Source organism: Pimephales promelas, chromosome 23, assembly GCF_988280905.1.
Source record: "Pimephales promelas chromosome 23, fPimPro1.hap1.1, whole genome shotgun sequence".
Classification (NCBI taxonomy): Eukaryota; Metazoa; Chordata; class Actinopteri; order Cypriniformes; family Leuciscidae; genus Pimephales; species Pimephales promelas.
In genome coordinates this window covers 10637743-10658789 of record NC_142791.1, presented here as the reverse complement: position 1 = coordinate 10658789, position 21047 = coordinate 10637743, and the positions used below count along the sequence as shown (strand labels likewise).

General features: G+C 38.0%; 1 protein-coding gene across 1 annotated transcript in view; it reads right to left on the bottom strand.

The window, feature by feature from the left end:
• The window catches only part of LOC120482213 (putative flavin-containing monoamine oxidase A), a 40654-nt gene extending 19677 nt beyond the window's left edge, over positions 1–20977 (bottom strand). Inside the window, exons 1-7 of the mRNA XM_039676292.2 lie at positions 20860–20977; positions 20645–20732; positions 19130–19310; positions 18387–18501; positions 18127–18284; positions 14118–14207; positions 11540–11624 (exon numbers count right to left, since the gene is read on the bottom strand). Of these exons, the coding sequence (XP_039532226.2) occupies positions 11540–11624; positions 14118–14207; positions 18127–18284; positions 18387–18501; positions 19130–19310; positions 20645–20732; positions 20860–20977 (835 nt within the window). The remainder of the gene's footprint in view (positions 1–11539; positions 11625–14117; positions 14208–18126; positions 18285–18386; positions 18502–19129; positions 19311–20644; positions 20733–20859) is intronic.
• Positions 20978–21047: the final 70 nt, after the last annotated feature.

The following is a 21047-nucleotide window of genomic DNA, read 5'->3' as shown; positions in this document are numbered from 1 at the left end:
GTACTGAAATACAGTATATGTTAATTTGAAACATTTCATCTGTGATCATCTTGGATTTATATTTTCTCAGAGCTCATCGTCATACATTCTTGGATTGCCGTCAGCCTAGTTTAGACCACATGATTTTTAAAACGTCGGGCTGAACTGTGAGGTTCACACTCCATGACTCGCTCTCTGTGAAATCAGGAGTGTTCAAGTTATTGAGCTGTTCACACAACATAATTGATCCGCAACAGGAGGTAACACACTACACGAGTTGACAACAACTTCGTCACCCAACGATTCTATCTTGTCTACAAACCACGTTTTATCACAAAAACATCACGCGATCAAACGAACCGGAAATGACGCGAAACAGCACGCGCGCCAATACCCAGCGAAGAAGACGAAGAACACAATACGCTAATATGGACGTCAGACAAAAACTAGTGCTGCAAACTGTTTGCGCGATCATTTGCTTTTTGCTTTGAGAAAAAAATGCAAAAAAAAAAAAAAAAAAGATTTACCCGGTGACCTGAACCCATGCCTTGCTCTGATTGGCTGTATCTCTTGACGTTCCGTGAGGTTGAGTCGTGCGGCAGCTCTGGATATCTAGCATGCTAGATATTTTTCTGGGCTCGGTGACGTGACGCATCTACAAGGCGTCTTTGATGTGTTGTTGGCTCTTTCATACTAACAGATTGGCGAGCGTTCATCACCAGCTAATCCCCCGCGATCTGTATGCGATAACACCCTGACCTGTCTGCGAGCTCAACGATTTGCAAATATGGCTTAAAATCACATAGTGTGAACTTTCCATACAAATTTTGTCTTAAGATGTCTTAAAAGTCAGTATGATTACTGTAAATTGCCTACACTTGAACAAAAAACAAAAGAAAATTTTAAAAGCTAGTCTATGCATAAATCAAATCGGAAAATTGCTTAATATTATCAGTACACAAGCCCTGTGTTTACAAACTTTTCTAAGTATGCGTCTTAGTTCAGCCTCAGAGTTAAGAAAATGCATACAATGCCTTGAAATTCTGCCTACAAAGGCAGCTCACTAGATCTTGAAAGAGCAAATGTCTCGCTGACACTCTTTACCAAAGGATTCTGGAATACTGTGCACATTGGATTAAGTGTGCTATAAAGGGGAGGACAGGACTGAAAAGAAATACACATTTTAAAGAGCAATGGAAAACAGAAAATGGGCTCCCAGATGAGGGGAAAGGGAAAAATAGGAAGCACAGACAGGAAGAATATGGTAGAGAATAACTCATAGGTCTCAGATCATCCCTGGGTATTGATTTAGGTGGCTATGCTTTCTAATCAAGCAGCACTTTGGAAAATTGGATCTAATACCCCAGTGACTAGCTCTCCATGAAATTGCCAAACTATTAAAGAATCCCTGCGATTTAACACTACTACTTTGTTTTCTTAAAAGCCATAATTAAGGCTTAGTCATTTAGTGAATGCGGGGTATCCAATAACTTTATGTGCAGCCCACAGGGCCATCTCTATGTCTGGGTAATGTTAACAGTGCCAGAAGGGACCCTGACCCAAGTTTTGACAAGACAGCCTTCTGGCAACAAGCCAACATGTGAACTAGCCTTTTGAAGAGTGGACACACAAATAAATGTTAGCCTGCCATCCATTTGGTTAATTGAGAAGTAAACGCTTGACAAGCATATCAATATAAAAAGATGTGAAAAGATTAGATTAAGCAAGGATTAGGCCTGATTCAGTTGGGACATTTAGGTAACTTTTATAAACGTGCCTTAGAAAAAAAAAAAAATTACAGGTGTGCATCTTGGGAAAAACAATTGCACTGACATATTTATGTAAAACGCGTTGCGGTAGCATGCAGACATGCGTGCCTATTGGCTGTCCTGCGGCAACTGCAGCAGCCTATCGAGAGAGGCCATAGGTGAAATCAGATCCAATGGGTTAGCTCAGAATACTAGAACCGCTTGAGGACCACTCGCTGATGGATAAAATTACTCCAAGGGCAAAAGTTCACTCTACAAGTGGGAACGAGTACTTGCCGTGCCTGCAATACGCTCTGGTTCACTTCGGCAATGATAAACCAGATTAAATCAGCCCATTGAGCTATATTTATAGGCTCAGACCACACCTGCTTTGGCAGGAGGTGACGTAGTGGGTGCGAAGCGCCCCCATTGAATCTGACTTCACCAAGGGCCTCTCTCGATAGGGTGCTGCAGTTGCCGCAGGACAGCCAATAGACACGCAAACCGCTTCGTCTATGTCTGCATGCTGCTGCAACGCGTTTTACTTTAATTCAAAATTATGGATAATTTTGGGCTTCAATATCTCATGAAAAAAAGGTTTGCCCCAAGCGCAAGATATTATGCATTACTCGTTCCTTCATTAGGAACCAAGTATGTTATTTAACACTTATTAGCATGGAGAAAAATATAGACACAGACTGTGGATAGAGGCATGCCTAGAGGGACCGCGGTTGACCCCTCATATAGTCTCACAAAATCCTGTGGGAAACACTGAATGTGATTATCTTAAGAGCTGGAACTGAAAAGCAATTACAAAACACCAGGGTTATTATAACAAAAGAGACAAAAAGGGAGCTTGTATACTGTTGTGAAGGAAATTGTCACTAAGTCCATCTGTAAAATGTTTAGCAAATCACCCAACATCTCATTAAACTGGATCCATTTCAGAATTACTCAGAGAAGCATTTTAATTGAGGCTAATGTTAATAAATGTCTCTGTCCAGAATGAAAAATCAAACAGGACAAGCGATGTGGAGAAGCGCTACGTTGTAATTGCTATAAAGCGACGTCAATCAGAAAAAAAGATATATTTTGATTACATTATGTTTCACAAACACTTTGCTAATTGAACAAGAGGCTCTGATTAGCACATTTCCATTGTACAATCTCTCTGGCAGAAGCCTTTCCATTATTTTAATGGGAAAAAAAACAAGGCAAAACATGTTTCTAACGTATCTTTTCTTAACCATGATTTATTTTTGCCATCATTTATATGTGACCGCCAATCCCATGACAGCCCACATGAATCTGTCTCTCGTAAGGCCTGTGATGGCAGACGGGGGAAACGGATCTAATTTAACCGCAGTGACTGAGGTGTAGAGTTGCTCTCGTTGATTGAGAGAAATCGCTCTGCGTCTGGCAGTCCATCATAACTGTGGGCTTGTAAGAGACAGCAACTGTCTGCTTGCTTCAATTTGCTAGATGTTAGGAAACTGCAACACCACCAATCTGGCAGCCACACAGGGAGACAAAGGGATGAGCAACTTTAGAAGAAATTAAGAGATGTTTGTGTATATTTTATATTGATTATGGAAGTGGAAATTCATTAAATTGCAATCAAATGATGGGGTGTAAAAGGCATATACTAGGGTTGCATGATATATCAAAATAAAATATCGCAACATCATTGCTCAGTGTAATTGTCAAATTGCGAAGGCTGCAATATAATTAAATAAATATATGCACTTGCTGGTTTTAAAGTGGAGTCCGCCACTTACACACCTCTGATATTGTGAGTTCCATAAATGAACACAGTGCTGAGCTTCACTCTGAAACCACAGCGCATATTTTTATTTAGCAGAAACCCATCAAAAAAGCTTGAAATTAAGATGTCAATAAATCAATAAATTTTATATTTAAATTAAATATACTAGTTTTTTTTATAGTACAACAGTGTTGACAATATATTTCTTATTTTGTAATTTTTAATTTTAATAATCATCAATAAAATCATAATGATTATTAAAACTGTGTAATTGTGGCCTTTAGAGATTAAAAAAATATATTTTGCAACACATTTTGGAAAAAAAATTGGTGTAGGATTAAACAATTACAATTAAACAATTTTCACTCAGAAATTGCTTGTACATTTCACAAATAATTACAAAAAAATACATTGAATTAAACAAAATTTCTGAAGTAGAAACACTGAAATAGTATATTGTAAAAATACTCCACTTTTAACAGTGAAGCTTTTCCTAAATCGTTCAGCCCTAAAAGGATTTTTGTGTTAAAACGTTCAGAGAAATAGTTAAGCTTTATATATATATATATATATATATATATATACACACACACATATATTTTTTTTTCAATGCAGATGCACTTCCCAACAAAATCACCCCACTTATGATTTCACTTCACAAGTCATCATTCAAATGAAGTCATCATTTTAAAGAGCTAATTAGGGAGTGAGATATATTTGTCTTTACCCAGATTTGCATAATTACTTTAGTGAACCAGATGTTAAATGCAAATAAACAACACTATGCTCATTCCACAGGTATATGGTTGCAGTTCAAGCTTTAGCGAATTCCCAGGATATTTTACAGACCATATTCTAGAGATCCTCCTACACTTCAGTCAGCCTGTCGCTCTCTTTCTTGCCTTAAGGTTTTTTTTTTCTCTGTGTGTGTCTTTGTGTTGTCTCTTTTCCCTCTCACTCCTTGGCATCTCTGTCACCTATGTTACCCAGGAAGCCGTGAGTGGTGGAACAGACAGTTATAGCATAACCTCAGGCTAATGGGCCACAGGTGCTCTCAGCATTTCTCTAGATACCTCCTGCTCAAAGCAAAAAAAAGATTCACTTGTTTACGATGATGCAGTGAAACTGAAAATCCTGGATACAATATATATACACATACATTAAGAATATATATATATATATAAATAATTATGACTCATCCTGCACTTCATATATTTTTGACCCTTTCGAATGTTCTCTTTCGAGGGAACTCGAACTGCGTTGAATGACACTTTGGGGGAACGCCCCTCAGTGTAGCGCCTCTGAAGCATGAATGAAACTAGACCAATCCTGATTGATGTTGCGTCATGATGACATATTGTGTGACGGCCTAAGCGGAAGTTAGGCAAGGCAATGCAAGGCAAGGTCTTATTTGTTGTTGTTTGTCACAAGCATATCTTATGTATTAAGGGATGCGAGTGCAAGTTTCACTCTGTGTGTGCATCCCTGCATATACAATTTCCATCCAATTGAATTGCACGCTTTAATAGGAAATATGTCAGGACAAGAAAGAAAACCAAACCTGTCAATCAATGTCAAGGCATCTTCAAATTTGGATCTTTTCATGTGAACAAGATTCTGTTATTCTATGATAAAGTACCATTTTCCGTTGGAATGGTCATTTTGCCACTTTCAGCAAAACCATTGCAAAACCATTTTCATTCAAGGGCTGAAATTTGCTGTATCCCTTGTTCCCATTCACATACCCACACAGCCTCCATTCATCTGTAAAGTGATAACAACAATTTGGTGATTATTTTGAACACATTCTCAAAGCGCTGTGAAATTGGATATAATCTGGCACTCTTAAAAATCTGTTCAAACTTTGGTGTAACCACCCTTAAAAGTAGGTCACTGCAGTCAAATGCATGCTAATATATTGCTTCCCTGCTTTCTTAAAGTATAAACGGGTCACTAAGCGAAACTCAGAGTGACGTGTCTGCAAGGTTGCTTGCCTCCACCGTAACCCGCTGTCACTGGAGATATTCTATCATCAAAGTGGAGTCAATAGGAGGCTGGGCTGGGGACCGCTTTCTCTGCCAGTCAGCTCAAATTGCATGCAGCTGCAATGCCAGCTAAGTCAGGTACAGGGTTTTGAAGGAAGACTGGGGAGTTAAATATAGCAACCAACCAGTTGCACCTGGTTGTGCTTCGACACGCCACAAACCCACCGAAGGAATGCGTCCAAACCCGTTTGAGCATCTTAACGCCAACCAAAATACCAAGACAAAAAAGCACATACATCCCACAACCTGACTAATCGCCGGCATAATGTAGGCTTGGTGCAGCAAAGCATGAATACTTCATGGTTTTATACCACGCAAAACAATTCCAGCAAGCACACACGCACACACACACACACACATTCGTTTCTCATGGTTGCCCACGCACACCCACACTTCATATTCTGTCCTCTCCCAACTGTCACAGAAATTCAGGATTGCGAATACGGTTTTAACACACGGATATAAAGCGATTGCTCGAAGACGTCTGTCCCGCTGACTTTACTCGTGACAGCCATTACTTATGATTTTAAAATTAAATATCTAAAAACGGTAAATCCAAATCCAAGACAAAAGTGTCCAATTCACTATCAGAGAAACAGTTCACCCACAAATAAACATTCTATTATTTTTCATTTATCCTCATGTCTCTCTACATGAGGATAAAAAATAACAGCATGTCTCTCTACATGCTGTTATTTTTATATGCTAATATGCATAAAGAAATGCACCTTTTGGAATCCAATGCAACAAAAGTTCATTGTATCCAGAGGCTCTCAAAAGGTTTTTTTTTTTAATAAATTTTAAATATAATATATATATTAGAGACAGACACTATTCAATAACGCTTATATATATATATACTGTCTATATATATATATATATATATATTAGCGCTGTCAAACGATTCAAATATTTAATTGCGATTAATCGCATTAATTTCATAGTTAACACGCAATCAATCCCAATTAATCGCACATTTTTATCTATTCTAAAAGTCCCTTGATTTTTTTTTATTTTTTTGTCAATTTTTTTTATCATTTTAATGCTTTTATCAACATGGAAAAGTGGATTGGCTTGCTTTGTGAAAATGTTTTTATTATTATTATTATTATTATTGAAAACAACATTGGCATATACCGTAGTGTTAAATTTCACACGAACAAATCTTTAACACAATATAACACTGTTGATAAAAAAGGGTAAAAAAAAATACCATCTATAAAATTATATATAAAATTTACTATAAAATTGTCACACAAATAGCCCCTTCAACAGAGATCAAAACAGGGCAATACAAAATAAAATTACAAAGTGCACGTTTTGACTTAACTTAAACAAGGACATAGCAGCCTATTAGAACATAGAACTTAGAATATAGCAATCAGGCTACTGCTCTTTATTCACCAGAGGCTCTTCAACACAGCCTCGTACTTCAAACAGAATGACCAGTAATAGTTGATTACCAATAAAAAGGTAAGCCTACTACTACTTTGCTTTGATCCAGTTACTCAGACAGACAAACCTGTTGACATTTTCAGATAACAGGGTAGCTCACTTATTTTGTACAACATGCCCAGACAGTGAAAACAACCTTTCAGAAGGTACTGATGTGGCTGGTGTTGCTAAGTACTTGCGTGCAAGGTGGGCCATTTCACTCTGTGCCTCTTCATGTGTGGACCACCATTCCAGGGGACAGTCATCCATACCAGTAAGAGGCTCTGCCTTGTGGCGCTCCAGACATTGCTCAATAGTGCCCTCCTCTTCATCCGACAAAGACTCGTGTGCAAGCATGAGAGTTGGTTTCTTCGTAGGAGGCTCAGACGTGACTTGGTTATCCGGTTTAGCATTTCGCTAAACAGGCTTGATCATTTGCAGGGTACTATTCCATTTGGTTGACACTTCCTGTGTGAGAGACTCTTTCTTCTGATGATGTGTGAATTGTTGCTGCTCGTGCTCTGCTTGGTTTGCTGGGCTGTGCTTAAAAAGTACCACAACTTTTCTGCTTTTCTTTCTGGTTAGAGAATCTGTGACGGCTCGGTGCACACTGTGTGTGATGCATGGCATGTGCTGAAAGGGGAGCTTACTGGCTGGTGCAATCATGTTGCGTGCACTTTCTGTGGTCAGTGAGACAACTTTGTGTTTGTGCCACTCTTTAGCTACTTTCATAAATTGCTCTGCAACAGCGTCAACGAAGTGCCTCACTTCTGTCTTTATAACACTAAAAGCATGCAACTGAAGTTTCCACTGTGGATCAAAGTAATGGGATGTGACCCCGAGGTAGTTGTGATTACGAAGGGATGTCCTATAATCACAGATGAGCGCGACTGCTTTTGTCTCCTCCAACACCTGCTGTACCTTAGCCTTCTGTTTCGTGCAATTTCTGTAAGTGGCTTGTAATGGTGGCTCTCGAAGGTAATTCGTAGGTCCAGTCATTGGATGCGATGTGGATGATATCAGCTAGACCCTTGTCCTCTACAACATTAACAGGCCTACATGCAGTAGCCACCCATTTAGCTATGGCTGCAGTAAGTTTGTTCCTAGTTGTGGTATCCATGTGCTTCTGGGTGAAGTCCTCCATTGTCGCCGGGGGGACGGAGAATTCACGTCAGCGTTGTGCTTGGCCATCAAGTGGTATTTTAGACTGGACGTGCTGCGATGATAGCTCAGTTCGCAACGACAAAACACACATCACTTTGGTCTTGTCAACTGAACCATTTGGCAACTGTTTATATGTAAACTTTCCATTTAGAACTGCATTGCCATCCATTTCGACGTCTCGCGCTCGCCATCCACTCAAAACGTAAGCCCAAACTAGTGTGTGCGGCGTGCCTGTTGTTTTGTTTCTGGTCTAGCTAGTTCCGGTGTGGTGTTGTAGTTAACGTTACTAGTTGTTGTAGTACTAGTCTAACGTTACTAGTTGTTGTAACAGCATGCGAAAAAAAAAAACTACAAAGTTTGTTATACCAAAAAAAAAAAAATAATGAATTAATATTTGTGTGATAAAAATATATGCACGATAAAAAATTAACGCTATTTTATTTAAAATTAATTTTAATAAAATAACGTTAAAATGGGTTTGCTTTAACACTGTTAATAACGTGTATATAGACATTCCACAAACATGTGATGCAACTATTGTGACCATCAGAGGGGGACAAAGAACGACCGCATCCAGAAACACACGGATGGAATGGCATCTTGAAAAATGCACCTGTGTTGCTCTTTCAGAAAATGGGACCATTCACCAGTGCTGGAGCACACAGGGGAATGAACGCGGCAACACTGAACTGAAGCACTCACTTCTTTGCCCTCCAACTGAACATCAACAAACACACAGAAATTATAAGATAGCAAATGGATAGCAGTTGATGGCTCAGAAGCTAACGATCGCCGCAGCACTCGCGCTGTAGAAACACCAGCACTGGGAGAGAGTCTTCCAGAAGAACACTGACACACTTCCTTGCAATGCATCCACTTCCATATTTATACCAAGCCACAGGGGCAGAGTGTGTGATGCAAGTCACGCAAGCCAATTCCATTGGCTCGTTTCAATAGTACCCAACGATGACTGGCTCCCTGCCGTGATCCCATTCAGTCAACGTCGACTACGTCGACTATATACATGTTTTTAAAATATATATTATATTTATTAATGTATTATTAATATTAATTTATTATTAATCATAAATATTATTATATTATTAATAATGTATAATTCTTATTATATAATTAATTATTATTAATAATAATAATTTTATATTTACAGCATATTACAATTATTTCACTAATTTAAATAAAGACATTTTCTGAAAATAAGCCTTTTATGAAACAGCTCATCCAAAAACTCAGTTATTTATTTATTTATTTATTTTTTTTATCATGTCCTCAGTTCCCAGTATTAATTTCTTTCTTTCAGAATGGATGGTAATTATAAATGCTAACCTCAAATAAGTAACCATGTGACGACTTCTGCTTCATCCCAAGTCTTCTGAAGTTATATAATAACTTTTTTTTTTAATTAAAAAAAATCCCTAACAGTTTCCTCCTTAATTTGTGGAGCTTTTATGAGATTGGTGGGGTTTTTTTAAGCTTGGCATTTTGAATCACTGTCAATTTTAATTGTAGAAAAAAAAAACTGTCTAAGGACATTCTGCTTAATTAAGATATACTTTGTGCTCCATGAAAAGAAAGAAAATTCTTTTTTGTTAAAGGGGTGGTTGAATATCATTTCACTTTTCTAGCTTTAGTTTGTGTGTAATCTTACTGTTCCTTCATTGGCCAGAGGAGAACTGGCCCCCGACTGAGCCTGGGTTCTCCCAAGGTTTTTTTTCTTCATTAAGTCACCTGATGGAGTTTTGGTTCCTTGCCACTGTTGCCTTGGATTTTGGCTTGCTTAGTTGGAGACATTTAATATTTACAATATTATTGATCTGTGTTGTATTATTTTCATTTTATCACTGTGAAGCTGCTTTGATACAATCTGTATTGTAAAAAGCGCTATACAAATAAAGGTGACTTGACTTGACTTGTAATGTTGCAGTTTGAACAAACAACATCTGCAAAATTACAACAATCAAAGCAAAGGGAGATATTTGCTTTGGAAAAAAAAAAATTAAGGACTACTACTGTACAACAAACGGCTGGTAGGGACTACACCACTTTCCTCCTAGAATTTACTTAAACCCCGTCCCCCTTGAACACAAGATTATCAAGACAGAATGTGCTAATCAATGAGTAGAAGATAACTACACATAAGCAACAAATTCATCAACTAACCACTCAGAAATGTCCTGATTCTTCATGTTGTCACTTCTTTTAACATATTTTGAAGTTTGCACATAGTTTGAAGTTTGCACATTTTCAGTGCATGTCTGTGTGAGGTAAAAGGACACAAGCTATTGAAGCTCCGCCCCCTGTGCTGAGAGCAGCAGCTCATTTGCATTAAAAGGGACAGACACATTTTTGCTCACACTAAAAGATTTACAACTTTAACATGCTATACAAAAATATCTGTTGTTTTTTTTTGTCATATCGAGATTAATGAGGTCAATACTGTGATTGCGTCGTTGCGACATAATAAACAAACGGTTGAAAAAAAAAACACTGATTGATCGATATTATGTATGAGGCATAAACATTTCGGTAAGTTGTACTGTATCTTTCAACACACCTATTGTTCATTCGTATTTAATTACTGTTAACTAGTAAAGAGTAAGAGATGCTCAGTTTCACGACTACAATCTTGATCTGACAAGTAACATTTACAAGGGCCAAAATGTTATTGTTTGAATTTTGTAATAAAATTTACAGAATCTGAGAGCTGAAATTAGTTTCATATCAAAAGTAACCTGCCCTGTTTAGTCTGTCGGTGTTTTTTCTCAGTATGAGAAACTGGATGTGTGAGCATGTGGAAAGTGTCGATTAAACCATTCAAGCCCTATATTTTAATCGATTGACAGTGTGTGTGTGTGTGTGTACCCAACAATACAGCTTGTGTGGTGCTTCTACAGTTTGATTCCCAGTACAATTTTTAAAGTTAGAATTTTAATTGTTCAGTTTGTAACAGGAGAAGATGCCAGAGGGTTAAATTCAAGCCACACTGCCTTCATTATTTATTCGTTGAATGCATTTTGGACGGCTGTCTAAAGTTAACAGTGTCTACAGTTTTTAAGAGTTCCTGTCACCTGTCAGCTTGCCATGCGTGAATTCTGATTTCGAGCCAGCAGGACGATGGCAGTTCAGGCACTCTGCGTAATTCAGAGCTGTCCTTAGATCCGTCACATTAAAAGTGTCCTCGCCAGACTCTGCACAACAGACTGCGCTGCACTATCTGTTAAACAAAATGTGGCAGCCAAACTTGCAGTCAGGATGGCGGCAGTCCAGAAGGAAGTAGACTACAGGGGGCATGTGATTGACGGCTGTTTCGGGGTCAATGCGACAGACTGTTTTGTTTGAACTTTGTGTTTCACATAGGCGTGTGTGTATACTGTACGTGCACTAACCTGCCAAGTTAGAAGGACAAGCAACAATGACGGCTTTACAAGTGACTGTGCCTGCAGAAGTCGTAACTTTTATGTTCTCTGAATCCTGTAAGAGAAAAACATATTAGAATTGATTCAAAGACTAAAACAGTCTGGTATTGTGAGGTTAGACTGAAATGACAAGGACACTGACACAATGTGGCTGCTGAAATTGTAGGCAACCACACAATAACGGTATTAATGAACTCTGTTGATCCCTATCAAGAAATTCATGTTATTATGTATTGGAGAATACATATCTGGCTCTCATGTCACCTATATTTCAAGAGCCTTTAATACAATGGCAGATTGTTTCAATGATGCAAACTTCGTCAATTAGGAGACAAATTCAAATCCAAATCTGATTATTTGTGTAGCCGATTTGAATCTGATCTACATTATTGGCTGTCCACACTCTGCATCGCAACTGTTTAGATCGGATTTGTGTGTCCCATGCCGCTCTTTCGTTTTCCAGAATATCTGCATTGGTTTCTATGGCAATGACGTTGCGTTGGTAGAAACAACAGCAGCAAAATGGAGGGGATTTGCAAAACAGATGTTGTATCTTATATACAACATGATGTGCTTTCTCAAAACATGTCTCTATTATATTGTAGTTTTCTGCTCGACCGGCACTTTGCAACAACAATTGTTTCTCCAGAGACTTTCATTATGTTTCCTATAACAAGGTCTGACATGTTTTCGTTTTTGCGTGGAAAAAGAGTTCACACTTGCTAAATATGATCGGATTCTACTCGGATATGCACAAAAATCGGTTTGGGAATCATTATTAAACTCAAGTCAGTTCAGTTCAATGACTTTATAAAGTTCAATCATAAAATGAGTTCAATTTAGATATAAGCAGCTCTAAAGAAGAAAATAGTGCAATTCTTTATTCAATTTTATTTTATTTTTATATTATTTATATTGCCATCTATCATAAAGCTCTCCCCCAACAGATCTCACCGCTGGCCAGACTGAGATATAAATAAATACAGGCTGTTACAGTATGGACGACCCCCAGAGGTGCTGCAGATAGAAATCATTGTAAAGGACATTGATAAACGATATCCTTGGCTATGGGACGGGGGGCACATTTAACAGGTCTTTATACTGCTGGATCCAACATACATTCAGCATTTTTCCAGAGCTCTGGAAATTCAATAGACGGCTCTTCAAAACGTAATGCATGCAACTGAAAAGAAGCCTTTACTGATTGATCTTTTTATATAATGTAATAACAACGTTTGGTTTAGTTTTTTTTTTTTTTTTCATTTTATTTATACTTTTTTTTTTAGCAAGGATCCATTAAATTGATCGAAACAGACATGCAAAATGTTACAAAATATTTAACGTTCTATTCGTTCATTCAATTCTTGAGCAGCAAATAAGTATATCAGATGTATGTAATGTTTAATGATTCTGAAAATTAAATTTTTAATTTTTCATTGTAATAATATTTCTCAATACATTTACATATTTTTAATTAAACTTAATTTATTCAACTGTAATTTTGGTCAAATAAATGCAGCCTTGATGAGCATAAGACACTTCTTATAAAATCATTAAAAAAAAAATCTTACAGATCCCAAACTAGTTTCAGTAGTGTGTTCATAGCATAGAAAAATATATGTAAGAACCAACATCACATTCATTTAGGTTGTATCTTCATACATATAACAAGTCTTCTAAAATCTAAAGAAATGAGAAATTAAAGGAAACTAAAAGTAGAAAATGACAAAAATATTTTATTTATACACAAATAATTTATTAATTTATATAATTTTTAGTACAACTAATTTTCTGATTAGCTAAACAAATGTGAGCCCTTTTCTGTTTACAGAGCTCCCGATGTGTGATTTCTATTTCAGTGAAATCTCATCCATGGTATCGCCAAAAAAAAAACCCCAAAAAAAACAATGTGCTACAACTGCAACACCCTTGGATATTATATTTGACACTAATTATAGAGGATTGTTTTGATTGTACAAGTAACCAACTATATTCAGATACTAAAAGGGGCTGCTGCAGGGGCTTTTGTCTCTATTGAATAGTGGAGACTTATTATCACGTGCTATACGGTGACCACCACTTCACTTAATTGATATCGATAGAAGTCAATGCGTTTGGTTTGATAAACACTGAAGAGCGAGTAAAACTTTCTACTCAGCCATGTCGATCTAACACCATTAAGATGGCTAATGGATTTTCCCTCTCTATGTGTGAGAGCGACATTATAGGCTAATTCCCTGACGAGAGGCTTTCAAAAGATTTTGTGTCACCAATTCTCAAATGAGAACGATCTAATGGAGTGGATTTGATTTAGGTTATCTAAATATTTTAGTCATGACAAGCACTTCAGCGTACAGCAGTGCATTATACAGAAATGAAAAGGAAGAGGCAGTGCAAAACAAGAGAGAGAGAGAGAAGCACACAGCGGGACCCATGCCTTGGTATCTGGATGGTATCTCGTTTAAAGGAAAGGAACTTATCACTCGCACCGCTGGTGGAGAAATGCTCATTATCTCCGCGTCAAGCCTTGCGCTGATGGAGTTGTTACCTGACATATGGTGGTTACAGCGGCACCCAGCCGAACCCGCTCTGCTCCGATCTGCTCCACTAGCTTCTCCGACAGCTGCTGAGTGCCTCCCTGTGGAGAGAGATGTGCATCACACAAGGGTCATCCACTGATTCTGCTCTCAATGCACAAAAAAAACACACAACACCTTGTTTCAGACGTCGGTGTTGCTCCACTGGGCTTCTCCTCTGCCACAAATTATGTTCGAAATGACGTGAGCAAAAGAGTATCATGCCATGATGATGCATCTGTTTTGTTTTATGAGACTATGAGATCACATTGACTGTGTGCTGAAAAACGCAATGAGGAATACAGTACAGTAATCGTAAGCAGTGCTCAATGGTTAGGAGGTTAAAGATAGACCTAATCTGGTAGGGAGATAAACAAGGCAGTCAGTGCTGGCAGAATGTAGGTAAAAGAGGACTAAAAGATAAAAGCTTTTTAAAATGCGCTGTTTTTCACCCTTTCACCTACAGCAACTGCTGCTATCTGATACTATCGCTGAGTTCCAACCTAGCTCACACTATTCAGTCACTTGAGAGTTTGTTTAAACTTGATTTATTTATCGTTCTTTTTTTATAATGATATTAATATTTATATACATATTATATTAATATACATAAACTCACCTAAAGGATTATTAGGAATTTCTCAATTTCTGTTACAATTTCTCATTAAAGCCACACTGTGGAGCACTTCAACCTTTATAATATATTACCAAAACCCATTAAGATGGTAAATCGACGTACAATAGGTTGAATGACGCGTCTGCCGTCTCCTGAAGGTGTCTGTATCGCTTTTACTTGCACTTTGTAACTTCGGGTTCCGGGTAGTAACCCGAGCACAAAAAGAACTACAAAATTCGACCGCTTTACGGCATACGTCACTTCCCCCACCACCCACAATTTCCTCAGAATCTAACTTAGTGCTCAACTCGCGTTTGATTGCCGTCCATATGTTTTCGTCATGCCGAACAACAGCTACAAGGAAGAAGGCAACGGATTTATCAGAGGAAACTAAAAAAGAAAAGGGGAGAGTGACAAATTAAAAGCCAGGACGAGGATTAACACATTGGTCCAGCTTTCGCTTCGCTCGCTGGCGTGAGCTAAAGGAGGAGGGGTGCTCGACCGATGCGAATGCTTGCCTGCACACAAATGCCATTTCTAAGGTAACCCAGATAAATTCGTATAAGCAGTGTAGTATTTTCTAGTAGTCCGGCCACAGCCGATAGTGTTATGAGTGTAATAAAATGCCCACAGCCCAGTGTTCATTTCTACAAACACAGCCCGCCTCAGTGCAGGGCTCGCACTAATAAAATCGGCTCATGTCAAGAAGAAGAAATGATTGAGTGTTTCAACTGTGAAAAGATATCAATAAAACGGCTAGAGAATAATCTAATGTAGCATTACATTTAACTCGGGCATTTACTGTCGACACAACAGCAGGTTACTTCGCTAGATGAATTCTCTAGAGAGAAGCATTTTGTATGCACATTATTAGCCATATTTATTATATTTACTTAACCTAATGTCTTGATTATTTAATGTATGTTTAAATAAATTTGTCATGAAAACAACTATATTTCAAAACTGAATTGGAGTAGAAAATGTACTTAATAATTAGATTTATAAGTTAATGCAAAACCTGCCTTTATGTGCATTTTAAAGTACATTTTTGTACAAACCATTTTGTATAAACCAGAATATTAATCTATATTCCTCTAATTTTGTGTTTGTTACTCATCCAAAGCCATTGCCTTAAAAAGAACTATACTCCCAACATTCCTGAATAATGCTCTTTGCATGATTTTCATATCCACATCCACATATGATTTTCATATCCACATCCACATAAATGACTCCAGTGTGTAAGCATGAGTTTATCTCTTCTCAGGTCTGAGGCCACTTCTTCTAATTCAACCTGAATGCCTTTAATTGGTGTTGATCTCATTACCCCAGCAAAAATCCTCAATGGTTTGGTAGTAACTCTACCCAACTTCAGTAATTGTGTTTTAGCTGTTGCTACATATACATAGCATCCATAATCTATTGTTGACCTCATTAGAGCCCTGTATTATGTACATTAATGACTGTTTAGTTATTGTTTTGCTCCACAGTCTTTCCCCACTCCTGCTCCCATTACATTTATGACTTTCTTGCATTTTGATTCTACCTTATCAACGTGTATTTTCCATGTTATTTTTAGTTTTTTTGCTGCTATTATGCGCAGTTGAGTGAACAATACAGGTTTACTGTGCGTGTGTCACATAAGGTGGACTTCTCCTGCTTGCAAACGGACTCTTTTGAGGAGATTTCTATGTGTTGCACTGATTCCACGCACAATGCATGAATACACATTCTCGCTCGTATCTGAGGTAAATCATCAACACTGTCATCCCTTACAAGTGTTTAATTTAACTGAATACATCACAATACGTAAGCGCATGTGCAGGATACTTTACTTCCTGAACAAGTGCGCCCCCAAATCCGTGTTGCTTTCGCATTCACGCGAACCGCGGCAAGGTTCGGAAGCAACCGAACTCAAACCACTTTCTTCAGGTAGTCTTGGACTCGGGTCACCCCAGTGCGCACCCGGGTCCCGTGACAGCGTTCACTTTTGTGATTTTTTTTTTCATGCAAACCATGCCCCGTTCCAAACTAAACTGCCAGTGTGAAAGCCCCCTTAAACACTATCTCAAACGAGGACGAACAGAGAATGGGTGAGAACTAATGATTTAATTAATGGACGACAGGTGGACGAAATTACTTATTAAACAGACTGGGGAAAACTAGGTCAGAGGGCAGAACTAACATACTGAACACAAGAGCAAATACAAGACGTACGTGTAACAATAGTTTACAGCATTAGTTAAGATTAATTTCTTTATCCTTCAGAAAATGAATTATAATAGAATTTTATTTAAAAACAGACATTTGTTAAAAAAGAAAAAGCAATTTTGAAAAAGCACACACATATTCCTTTTAATGTTTTCTCAACCTCATGTCATTCCAAACTCATGTTCAGATTTTATTTGTCTGTGCAAGACAGAAGTATAGTTTTGTATAAGTTTTCTTTCATACAAAAACAATGCATAATGACCACATCTGTAAATACCCCAAAAACCCATAGGAACCGCGAAAAGTATTCCACATTAAAAAATCGTTTTATAATATGTTTATGGTATTATTTGTACTTTTTGGAGCTTGAAAGGCCTTGATCACTATGCTGTTATAATGCAACAATTGTGTATTTTAGTGTTCTATGGAATGTCAAGTCAAATAAGTACAAAAGTTTTCTTTTTTGTTGAATTATTACAAAAGCAGTGCTTTTTAAGTAACTGTGTAAATATTAATCGATTCGTATCGATCCATCGATTATACGGATTCGATGCATCCGCAAGAGTATCGATTAATCATTAATGTGTTTATTTTGCCACCTGTCTATTTTCAGCATCCTCTCCAACATATGCGTACAACCTATTCCTAAGCTGCGGGTGGCGCTAACCTCATTATTGTTTTACTTTACACCGCTTCACACGCGTTACTTATGTTTCACAGTCTATCAATGTTCACACACATTGTTGAGTCTGACTTTCAAGAGCGGTGGGACCGTCAGAGCGAGCTGGCAATGAAAGTGAAATGTTACACACTCAAGTCGGCGTCAAGTCATGGGTGTGGAAGTATTTTGGCTTCAGGAAAACAGATGGAGCAGTGGTAAGAGATGTTGCCATTTGCAAAGGAGTCTACTTAAAATAAATGCACAAGCGGCAGTCGTGAGAGAACGGCCGGTGGTGTGAGTGTTAATGAACATCACCTGTGAGACGCAGCGGTCTCGCATTTCTCACGGAGGAGTGAAAGCATAAAAAGAGGAGCAACGATGCTGAAGATCGAGAGACAGCAATTCCTTTCGTTGAGAATTATCTCTGTCAGATAGTGAGAATTATCTCCGTCACGTCTCTTTGTCGTTCATCCATCTTATCTTTCTCCCTCACCTTGACTCTGAACTCCTGACCCGATCCAGGTGTGGTCTCCAGGAGGCGTAGAGTGCCCCCTGCTGCAGCGGAGTACATCAGAAAGTAGAGGAAAGACACCTGAGAGGGTTCCAGACCGAACACGATACGGCTACACAAGGCTATCTCCTCTTTTATCTCTGTGGGGTGCACAGGGACAGATAGATAAGTATCGACAAATGTAAATGGACTGTTTTGTACAATGCAATGAATTGAATATGAAAGAAATCCACAATACTCACGTGTGGACCAGATATGTTTTTCCATGAAGGAGTAAAGCGTCATGCTGTCATAGAGCTCGGCATTAGGGGAGCTCATCGGGTCTTCAACTGATATGGTCTTAGTGAGAGAGTCAATCTAGGAGATATACACATAATCCACTTGAAAGCATGCTTTTACTACACCAGTGAGGGCTGCATGATATATTGGAATAAATTCAGTATATGATTTTAGTAAATGATGCAACGTTTCAGAGTGTTAGAACTGCTTGGTTTATTTACTGAGTCGCTGTGAGCTACATGTGTGTAAATGAACATACAGAACCTTCAAGTTGAAAGCAGCAGCCCATTTATTTATTTCTTGAATGTTTGTGTTTGCGCTCTGTGAAGAGCGTCATGGGTTTCTATTTACATTATGTTTTTGCAGTGATGAGCTTTGTAGCCAGTCACAGACTATCTGTTGAGTGTGTGAAAGCAATGGCCAATCAGATGTGAAAAAAAAAAATATATAAATCATTTAGTACTCTTAGGATTAGCAGCTAAAAAGCTTTCATACATCCATACATGTCTGAGAAATCTAAAAACTATTGCGTAAGTTCATGGCTGAACATATAAGAAAAACATGCCTTTTAAATTCTGTATGGAACCAAAATCCATTCATCCATTAAGATATGAAATGATGGCTATTAGTCACATTCTACTACTCAAAAGAATTATTCTATTGTGTACCAGCACTTTGTCATATGAGATTGTGCTGTTTCTCCTACCCGCCACAGAATCTGGGTGAAGTCCAGCAGGACCAGCGGGGAGAATGATGGGATGCTAGAAGAATACGTTGAGATTTTGGCATGCGGGCCGCCCACGTGATGCACCTTCTTGCCCTTTGTGTATTGTGGAAAGACCTCCACACCAAGTTCTCGAATAAGCTCCATGACATGGGTCTGCGAGCTACAAAAAATGAAAATCAAGTAAATTGCGAGAAACCATGTTTCTGCACACATTCAGACGTCTGAAGGCAGAAACCTGCTTCAAATCAGCTTTTGTGTAACTTGATGAAAGTCCTGCTTTCCCTCGTCTAAAGCGAAGGCTTTCAAAGCCCCAGGCAACGGCTGTTTATTGATCTCTGTGGATTCTGAGAGTAGCTCTGGGTGTTTTTTCTAAGAGTTTGGGTAGTGGATTGCTGGAATAAATGCCTTGCTTGAAAACACTTTTACTGCTTGTAGGCTTAAACTAGCTTTTGTGATGCTCCAATCATAACAGCTCAAAAACAAACTATAGGGAGACCGGGCTAGTAGTCACAATGCTATATCTCAGTCAGGAACTTTTGAATCAAAGGTCCAATTACACAAATGTGTGTTGTTTTAACCCTGTTAAATTAAAAATAAATACTGTTCTTCACAGTATGATCATACTGTATGCTGGGTAACAAGAAAATAACAACCAAACTAAACATACATTCCAGCAAGAGTAAACTTATAATAAAGGTAGTCTCAGGACAAGGTTATTTTTAATGAATGTCAGGTTGGGAAACGCATCACGTATTTTAAATACAATATACATAAATAATATGTCAATATAAATAGATAGATTTTAGCTAGAAAATGTGTATTCCCACTCGCAGTGTCTATATATATATATATATATATATATATATATATATATATATTACTTCAAGTTGATGAATTTCTCTCATCTGCTGAACACAAAAGACATTTTTAAAGAATATGGAACCAAACAGTTGATAGGTCCATAGTCATATGATATGAACCATAGTCTTTTTTCTTCTTCTCCATACTATCAATCAACTTTTTAGTTACCGACATTCTTCAAAATATCTTTAGTGTTTAGCAAAAGAAATAAATTCATACAGGTTTGGAACAACTTGAGGGTGAGTAGCCTAAAGGATGATAACTATCACAATGCATATTCATGAGAAGAAAATCATTATTATGACTTAAAGTTAAAATTGTGGCATAAGAGTTTAGATTTTTTTTTTCATAATTCTGACATTAATCTTGTAATTATGACCTGGTATGTCATAATTCTGAATTTATGTCATAATTTATAAGCCTAACTTATCATAGCCTAATTTCGATTTATTTATTTTTTTATGTCATGATAAGTTTTTTTTTTGTTTTTTTTTTTTTCCTTATGTGGAGTGTGAGCCTCACTCATCCTTACTCTCGGCAAATAAGAGTTGTCTACTACTCTCCCCAAAGTGACATTTAAAACCATTCCTTGAAAAATGGAATCATCATCATCACCACTCATCGAAAGCTTACCTGGACACCCACTGTCCCCCCATGTCCCACTGGTCAACGCCATTCGCGGCAGGCAGCTTTTCGCTTACAGTTCTACCCCCGACACGGTCTGTATGCAGCCAATAGAAAGCAAGAAAGCCTCATATTTTCCATAGCTATGCATGTGGGCATGTGCAAGTTTTGTTAATTTAAGAGAATATCAATGATAAAAGTATGTTTTCTTGCGTGCGACACACCTCTGGCCTCCAGAACTAACACGCTGAGTTGCGAGTTTCTCTTTTGCAGCCTTCGAGCCGCGCTGAGTCCTGACAGGCCCGCGCCGACGACAACTACGTCAAACTGATCGTCACTCATTCCTGCAGCGGGTTGATGAAATAGCCAGAGGGAATGTGTTGCACAGGCGAATATAACACCTCGATTATCC